Source organism: Pistacia vera, unplaced genomic scaffold (genome assembly GCF_008641045.1).
Source record: "Pistacia vera cultivar Batoury unplaced genomic scaffold, PisVer_v2 Contig880, whole genome shotgun sequence".
Lineage (NCBI taxonomy): Eukaryota > Viridiplantae > Streptophyta > Magnoliopsida > Sapindales > Anacardiaceae > Pistacia > Pistacia vera.
This window is the reverse complement of record NW_022196757.1, coordinates 387,944-398,006: the sequence shown is the minus strand read 5'-3', so window position 1 is coordinate 398,006 and position 10,063 is coordinate 387,944. Positions and strand designations below refer to the sequence as shown.

The 10,063-nt window shown below is 33.5% G+C and overlaps 1 protein-coding gene across 1 annotated transcript; it reads right to left on the bottom strand.

Moving 5' to 3' along the window:
- Positions 1 to 1,664: 1,664 nt before the first annotated feature.
- On the bottom strand, positions 1,665 to 3,070 carry LOC116119333 (leucine-rich repeat protein 1-like). Its single transcript, XM_031405275.1, has 3 exons — positions 2,305 to 3,070; positions 1,853 to 1,996; positions 1,665 to 1,746 (listed from the first exon to the last, which is right to left on the bottom strand). Exons 1-3 carry the CDS (start codon positions 2,463 to 2,465, stop codon positions 1,665 to 1,667), a joined length of 387 nt encoding a protein of 128 aa, XP_031261135.1. The 5' UTR covers positions 2,466 to 3,070.
- Between the last annotated feature and the right edge of the window lie 6,993 nt (positions 3,071 to 10,063).

The window sequence follows — 10,063 nt, the reverse complement described above, 5'->3', positions numbered from 1 at the left end:
AAAAAAAAAAAAAAAAAAAAAAAAAAAAAAAAAAAAAAAAGACATTTTGAGCTCATAATGTATACTTCAGCAACTCTTACCGTGAAGAGTTGAGCTCAACCATGAAATTGTGGTAACTCGACATGAAACTTCATAAATCCAACCGTACTTAAAAAAGCTATCAGGTCTTAAGTTTTTTTTTTAGGTGGTCCAAGCTCTTGCACAAGCATTAAATGACATAATGAAACTTCTTTCAAATTTCCTTTTCAGATGTCCAATTCCTGTAATTACAATGTCTTCTAATCTTTAGTCACCACTTCACCAGCCTCAGAACATATACAATATTTACAACTTGCAGCAATTTACACACACACACACAAAAAAAAAAAAAAAATAAAGGCCTTTCAATCGAAAGCATCCCTTAAACAATGTATGATGTCACTGTACTCACCATAAACTTTTAACTAGCTCACCTACACTAATAACTTCACTGTATATACAAACGATTCCCTACAAAATGTTAAATCTATAACTTTCTTTTGGCTTCATTCTAACAAACAAACAAACAAAAAATTAAACCACTGAGTCACATATTTGAATTAGGCTGATTATGATTCTTTTGTCAGTCTAGCCCATGGAGTGTACTATATATGAATATTTTATGTTTTTATGTTTAATTTATAAGAGTTAATGTGATATTTTATTAAAGAGGCAAAGTGAGTTGTGCTGTCAATCCAACAAACGGAGGGAGATATACCAAGCTTATCTGCAAATTTAGAGACAAACTTGGGTAACACAAAGCATCTAATCTTGATCATTATTCTCTCATATAAATTATAAAGTCAGGCCAGCTTCTTGTTTTATTTAAAGTAATACAACAATGATGTTTCTCATTTCACATCATTTTACTTCTGAGATCCAGCTTCTTGTTTAATACTTGTAACAACATATCCTACCAAAACAAGGAAAGTTGATAACTTGTAAATCATTCGAATGGTCATAGCTTAAATGTTTGAACCAAGTAGAAACACTCTCAATTTGTCTTTCTTACTAATTTTATAACATAGTGATAATTGGGTAACTTTGCTTAGCCTGTGGAGTCAAACGGGCCCTGACAACTGATTATTTTTAACATTCCTGATAAACCATTGAATAACAATCATCAAGATGATCTCCAGGAATCCAAGTCCAACAAAAGAAGCCACAAGTCATAGTGATGCGTGTTTACTACAACATGCAAAACTAGCAAGTGCACTAGTCATTCAAGTAATAGAGTGATGGGTAGGATATCGTTCCCACGAGGACTGGTAGCTAAGCACTAAGTTCCTAACGTTAACAAGTTGAAGCAACCGNTCCGATTCTTCGATTTTCGACTCTCCACCTTGGAAACAAGCTTCATCGTGCATTGTCCTACTCCGGAACTCTCCTATCTTCTGAAATCCTTCAATTCTGAGTCAAAACTGTCAAATTTTGTCTTTATTCACTAAAAGAGTCCATTTTAACCTGAAACACGAAAAGTAGAGAATTACGCACCAATTCAGGTAAAAATGCACTAGAAAGTACCTGAAATCCGACAAAAAGATTAACTAAAAACTGTATAATTTACGGATTATCACATAGCAGCAGAAAAATAATAAGAAAGAAGTAAGAAGACTAAACATGAAACAAAACAAAGAATGGGAACCTCACAGGATCCTCAAACTTCCATTTGTAAGGGCTTTGACACTCTGGGGTACTGTGCCCGTTAGCTTGTTATCGTTCAATCTCCTGTTCGAGGAACCAAACATGAACTGAATACAAAATGCATTGTGATATTTTTTTTTTTATATATAATCTTGGATAGATCAAGGATACAGGACATATATGCACTTACATAAACAGTAGAGCTTTCAAGTTGCCAAGCGAATCTGGAATTGGACCTGAGAGTTGATTTTTGTACAGGTCCAAGCTGAGCAAGTTTGTTAAACTTCCGAGCTCGGCTGGAATCGATCCATTGATTTGATTGCTATATATCTCCCTGCCAGTAAAGTGTCAACTCATTTCATAAAACCTTACTTGTCTAATTTATTTACCATAAGCATAAATTCATTGAGTTCACAAAACAAACAGACAAGAGGAAAAAACAAAATGTTGTTACAGATATTGTAGATTAGGCAAAGATCCAAGCTGAGGGACAAGAGATCCCTGGAATCCATAATTGCCAAGATCCCTTCAAGAAGCAAATTGAAATATTCCACTTTCAAGTTAAAAAAATTGAGTTCTCAAAAAGCCAAATCTAAACTCAATAATCTTTAAATAAACTAATGAAATGTGGAATTTACATACAGCCTTGTGACTTTGTTATCATCATTGCATGTAACGTGAAACCAGCTCAGTGGTAATGTTACTTCTTCTTGGATAACAAGAGGGAACCTATGCTCCCCATGACATGCCTTAAATCTAGCAAACTTCTGTATCAATACCAAATAAATAACTTCACCATCCATGGTTCAACAGGTATGGAAAATCTGAAATTGGCTTGGACTAAGCAGAATCACCTTTCCTATAGATGTGATAATCCTGATGATCCGCAGGATGCGGCTGCAGCATAGGATTGTTCACATTAACTGCTCCTTCACCAGTAACTTCATCAACAATCCAGTCAAAGTTACCCTGTTCATTCGGCGAACTATTGGACCTAACCTCTTCATTCGTCGGAGGTGGGGAAGTAGAAGTCGGTATGTCATCCCCATTGTTTGTCTCCTTACTCTCCATTATGTATACCCTAAAGGCGAAAAAGGCCACTCAAAATCATTGGTTCTACCATGGAACAGATTGATAAGAAGTAAATTCTATCAAACAAAAGAACCCAAGAAACAGAGAATGAATTGATAGCATCAAATTCAAAAATGGCTAAAGAATAAAGGAAGCATGATTAACAACAACGGTGATCAAATTCAAATTCAAACGACACAAAAGCGAACAAGAAATCAAGTTAACCAAAATATTTCACAGAACCCATTTCATCATCTAAGAGAGAGTCAAATTCTTCCTATAAAGAAACAAAAAGAAAGGAATCCCAGTTTAGAAAAGATTCAAAAGGGTTGAGAATGTTGGTACAAGAATGTGATTAAAACAACTCAATGTTGAAAGATTTAAAGATAGATAAATAGAAAAGAGTGATAATTAAATTGAAATAAAAAGAAAAAGAAGAGCTTTACCAGAAACAAACAGCTGAAATTGAAGGTCAAAACTCTAATCTCACCACTGAAATTTATTTATCGCTGACCTGGCAGTCTTGTGGGGCAAACGTTAAGTCAAACTATTATTTAATTGAAAGGATGCGTTAATGGAATAGAAGTGGTGTTTTTGTAATTTTAATGGAATTACATTATATTCGTATTTTGAATAAAAACTCTTTTAAGATTATTTAGGAATATTCATAAATTTGATTAATAATGTTTATTTTTAAAATTCATGAACTTCATATGTTATCATAATTTTTTTGTGAAATAAAAAAGATAAGAGTTGGTACAAAAACACACCCAAAATTGAATTCTGTCGGAACAAAAACTAACGCAGAAAAGCTCAAAGGTCATTTTCACTTTCTTTAAACCTTAAAAGTGGAATAATAAAATAACTTGAACAATTATTTTAAAAAATTGAAAAAGAAAAGAAAAATCTGAAAACTTGAAATAAAGATAAAAATTATGAGAAAATTGAAAAATAAAATGTTAAAAAAAATGCGAAAGAATATATAACTCAACGATGGATCAGATCACAAACAAGAAATAGACAATGAATTTAATTACCTTTGTTCCACAGCTTCATTAATAATATTTGATGTAAGGCTGTAGGGCGTTTTTTGCATTGGGATTAAAAATGAAAAAATCGAAAAAGAAATTAAAAATGAAAAAGAACAAATAATTATTCTTGTTGTATCGATAATTAATCATCTAATTAAAAGCATTAATATAAAAAAAAATATTACTCATAGCAGGAAAACAAATTATTTAATATTAAATAAATGAGCAATAAGCTTTAATTAATAAACTTTTGCTAAGTGGCGTCAACGGAATCAAATAGTGATAGTGGAATGAATATAAAATATGGATCAGATCACAAACAATAAATAACCACCAAACACACTCAACGTTATCAAATTAAAATATATTTTATAATAGATGAATAATGTCACACCAAATTGGTGTGGGTGAATAGTATTACATCAAATTTGGTGTGGTACTACTCACTTATACCAATTTGGTGTTGGATTGGAGCAAATTTGAGCAGTTCCCCTACCCCTTACAACCAGTCTTACTTGACCGGTAAATGGTGAAAGTCAACACTCCTGAGGAGTTATACACATTTGTCTGATAAGACAATCATACAAGCATTCAGCATTTCTATTGCAAAAGCCCCCCTCCTAAAATAATGATTATCTAAGAACTTTTGACCCAGGTGGACCAGCTGACATTATAATAGTTTTGGACACTAATTATGGTCACAAACATAACGAGCAAAATCAGGATAGCACATGACTTTTGTTTCCATTATCAATGTACAGATAAAAAAAAGATTTATCTACTACCTGTCTTTATTCGCCGAGCATACATATCAAACAGAATTTGCGTATGTTTGAAACGAATGTTCCTCTCGAATGGTCTCAAAAGTACCCTAGTTTATACTTCCGATATTGGGGGCATGTCCCGTTTCTCTAACCTCAGATTCATCAAAAGGGGTCACTCCTCTCGTCTCTACCAATCGTGGCCATTATTTCTTGTTCCTTAAAATAAAGCTAGAAATATACCCCCACCTCATCATTGTGCATTCAAACTAACAGCTAAAGCACAATTGGACTCATGAGAACGTTTTAACTGGGGACAAACCCATAGTAGAAACAGTGACCTTGTTAGATCGGAAGTGAAGGCCTTGCTCATGTCACCATAATTCGAAGCTTTTATGACATTTCACATGTGAACGTCTCTCATTCCCTACTAAGTCTATGTTATGACAATAATTAGGATAGACTAGAATAATCTAAACGCTCTGTGTTTAGCAATAGATAGAAGATGATAATGGCTAGACAACATTTAATATTTCAACATGCGAAGAAGTTGTAGGCAAAGCATTGGAAAAATACAGAAAGGTCTATTGATTACAGTATATTTTTCTTATCTCTGTGTGTACATAATGGTGGGCCTGTCCGTGTGATGCTTGCATTCCTCCAAAAGGATTAACAAAGTGCATTTTTGAACAAACCAACACACAAGAGAAAAAGTTACTGATATCTAGTAAAAAGATACACATAAACTCCTTCAGAAAACCATGCCAAAAACTAATACTCCTTTGATCATTGCAAACCATATCTATGTCATAAATACACAAAATTGTTATGTTCCTTCACAACGTTGAGGAGAAAATCACTGCATCAGAGAAGAGGGGGTCTTTACAAAACATTAGGGCTAAAAAGATTATTGTTTCTATACATTCAATATATACAGGGTGTTTAACCAATCAAAGTTACAGCTGGATGGTCCTAGAGCTGTAAGAATGGAGTGAGGCCTTACCAGCCAATTGAAATGGTATTCCCTGGGAAAAATGTAATCCTGAACACCAGAATTTTGATTAGCTGGAACTTGTTGCCCTGCAGCTAAAACAAATAATGTTAGTTCAGAAGGATATCGATGACACCAAAAAACGTAGTATAGATAGTTACTTTTACATACTTTAGTTTGGGCAAGAAAAATTGACTTGGCAAGATCTAATTACCATCTTGCCAAAAAGATTCAGATGCTGTTAAAAAGAGTCAGATACAGCTTTATAGTGATAGAGCTGTGAGAATGGAGTGACTGCCTTACCAGCCAGTTGAAGCGGTATTCCTCTAGGGAAAACTGTGATTTGAACACCAATATTTTGATTATCTGGATATTGTTGCCCTCACTATACTCAAAATATGTTACTTCAGAAGGGAGAAGTGATACAATTATTAAGTCCTCAAGCATTGAAACATTACGGAGAGATATGTTTAACAAAATTATACACAGAAAAAGAAAAAGGAAAAAAAAGACTTTTGAGCTCATAATATACTTCAAGCACTATTACCATAAGAGTTGGCTCAACCATGAAATTGTGGATAACTCGACGTGAAACTTCAATCCAACTTACTTTTAAAAAGCTATCAGTCTTAAGATTTTTTTTTTTTTGGGTGTCCAAGGCTCTGCACAAGCATTAATGACATAATGATAACCTTCTTTCAAATTTTCCTTTTCAGAGAGTCCAATTCCTGATATTACAATGTCTTCTAATCTTTTATCACGCACTAACCAGCCTCAGAATTATATACTATCTTTCACACTTGCCGGAATTTACCACCACACACACACACACACAAGAATGGCCTGTCACGAAAGCATCCCCATAAACAATGTATGATGTCACTGTGCCCCATAAACTTTACTACTCACCTACACTAATACCGTTCACTGATATACAACGATTCCCTACAAAATGTTACGTCTATGACTTTCTTTTGGCTTCATCTCTACACAAACAACAAACAAAAAATAAACCACTGAGTCACATATTTGGAAGTGAGCGCGATTCTAGATTCCTTTTGTCAGTCTAGCCCATGGAGTATACTATAAATGAATATTTTATGTTTTTTAATTTTTAATTAGTAAGACTTAACTGTGATATTAAATTAAGAGGCAAAGTAGTTGTGTCCTTGTATCAACAAACGGAGGGATAATACCAAGCTTTTCTTCAAATTTAGAGACAACTTTGGAAACACAAAGCATCTAATCTTGATCTTATTCTCTCATATAAATTACAAAGTCCACCACGCTTCCTCTGTTTTTATTTAAAGTAAACATATGATGTGTCTCATTTCACATCATTTTATTTCTGTGATCCAGCTTCTTGTTTGTAATGCTTGAACAACATAGATCCTACCAAACACGAAGTTGATAACTTGGAAATCATTGGAATGGCCATACTTAAATGTTTGAACCAATTAGAAACACCTCAATTTGTCTTTCTTACTAATTTTATAACATGTGATAAGTGGTAACTTTGCTTACCTGTGGGTCAACGGGCCCTCACATTGGATTATTTTGTAACATTTCCTGATACAACATTGAATAACAATCATCAGATGATCTCAGGAATCCAAGTCCATACAAAAGAAGCACAAGTCATAGCAGCAGAAAAATAATAAGAAAAAGTAAGAAGACTAACATGAAACCAAAAAAGAATGGAACTCACAGGACCTCAAAATTTCATTTGTAAGGGCTTTGACACTATCTGGGTACTGTGCCCCGCTAGCTTGTTATCGTTAAATCTCCTGTTCGAGGAACCAAACATTATGAATACAAATGCATTGTGATATATATTATATATATTTTTTTTTATATAATCTTGGATATTCAAGGATACAGGAGATAATGCACTTACATAAACAGTAGAGCTTTCAAGTTGCCAAGCGAATCTGGAATTGGACCTGAGAGTAATTTTCTTACGGTCAAGCTGAGCAATTTTGTTAAATTTCGAACTCGGCTGGAATCGACCCAGTGATGTTGTGCTTATATTCTCCCTGCCATAAAATGTCCAACTCATTTGATTAAACGTACGTGTCTAATTTATTACCATAAGCATAAATTCATTGAGTTCACAACAAACAGACAAAAGGAAAAAACAAAATGTTGTTACCGATATTGAAGATTAGGCAAAGATCTAAGCTGAGGGACAAGAGATCCCTGCAATCCATATTGCCAAGATCCCTTCAAGAAGCAAATTGAAATATCCACGTTCAATTAGAAAATTGAGTTCTCAAACAGCCAAATCAAACCAATAATCTTTAAATAACTAATGAAGGTGGAATAAACATACAGCCTTGTGACTTTGTTATCATCAGCGCATGTAACGTGAAACCAGCTCAGTGGTAATGTTCTTCTTCTGGATAACAAGAGAGAACCTATGCTGCACATGACATGCCTAATCTAGCAAACTTCTGTATCAATACCACATAAATAACTTCACCATACACGGTTCAACAGTTATGAAATCTGAATTGGCTTGGACTAAGCAGAATCACCTTCCTATATTGATAATCCTGATGATCTGCAGGATGCGGCTGCAGCATAGGATGTTCAACGATAACGCTCTTTCACAACAATCCAGTCAAAGTTACCCTTTTCATTCGGCGAACTATTGGACCTAACCTCTTCATTCGTCGGAGGTGGGGAAGCAGAAGTCGGTATGTCATCCCCATTGTTTGTCTCCTTACTCTCCTTATTACCCTAAAGGCGAAAAGGCCACTCAAAATCATTGGTTCTACCATGGACAGATTGATAAGAAGTAAATTCTATCAACAAAAGAAACCCAAGAACAGAGAATGAATTGATAGCATCAATTCAAAAATGTTAAAGAATAAAGGAGGCATGATTAACACAATGGTGATCAAATTCAAATTCAAACGACACAAAGCGAACAAGAAATCAAGTTAACCAAATATTTCACAGAACCCACTTCATCATCTAAGAGAGAGTCAAATTCTTCCTATAAAGAAACAAAAAGAAGGAATCCCAGTTTAAAAAAATTCAAAAGGGTTGAGAATGCTGGTACAAGGTTGATTAAAACCACCCAAGTTAAAGATTTAAAGATAAATAAATAGAAAACAGTGATAATTAAATTGAAAAAGAAGAAAAAGAGAGCTTACGGCAAAAACAAACAGATAAATTGAAGGTCCAAACCCTAATCTCACAACTGAAATTTATTTATCGCTGACCTGGCATATCTTGTGGGCATACGCTAAGAGAAACTATGTTAATTGAAAGGACGCGTTAATGGAATAGAATGGTGTTTTTGTAATTTCATTGAAACTACACTATATATGATTTTGAATAAAAACTCTTTTAAGATTATTTAGGATTTCATAAATTTGATTAATAATGTTAGACAATTTTTGGTGAAATAAAAAGATAAAGTTGGTACCCCTTGATCACCTGAACTACAAATACACACCCAAAATGAAACTCTGTTAACAAAAACTAAGGCAAGGGCATAAAGGTCATTTTCACTTCTTTTAACCTTAAGAGTGAAAAAAATAATCAACTGGACAATTATTTAAAAAAATTAAAAAGAAAGAAAAATCTGAAAAATACAAAAAAAATCTGAAAACTGATACGATAAAATTATGAGAAAATTGAAAAAAAAATGTTAAAAAAAATGCAGAAGAATATACTAACTTTGAAATTTTGGACAGTAAAAAAAGACAAAAAATCTGAAAAGAATAAAAAATTATGAAAATTGAAAAAGAAAAAATAAATATTATTCTATTGTTGATAATTGATCATTCTAGTAAAAGCATTAATATAAGAGAATAAAACATTTTGAACAAATAAAAGAAAAATTAGTCATAGTAGAAAAAAGATTTAATTTAAATAATGAGCAATAGCTTTAATTAATAAACTTTTGCTAAGTGGCGTCAACGGAATCAAATAGTGAAGTGAATGAATATAAATATGGATCAGATCACAACAATAAATAACCCACAAACACACTCAACGTTATCAATATTACCTTTCTTCCACAGCTTCAATAATGAATATATTGATGTAATGCTGTAGTGCGTTTTTTGGCATTAGGATTGTCCACTCCAATGAATCCACCAGTCTTCATCTTCTACTCGATTCTTTAATTGCAGCACGGGGAAGAGACAGAGGGGCCTCTTCGTTCTAGGCAATCTCTATATATTTGGCTCGGGAGAATCACAAACCATTACTCCTTACTACTGCATATCCTCTCAATTCTGGAAGATCCACAATCCAATATTTTCAATTTAGGAAAGTTAGTGTGGTATTCTCCTTCCATCTTCCTCACTTTTTTCTTCACCACTCTATTTCTTATTATCCTCAATTCTAACAACTAAAAACACCAACACTTCCAGTTTGGTAAGGCCCGCAACAAACTTAGCTGACAACAACTTCTTTAAAGATGACAATTTTATATGTAACAGCTTTAAATCTGAATACTCTCCTTCGTCAGACAGAACATCCTCTAAGCTTGTTACAGTATGCAGTAATTGAGTTAGACACTGCAAATC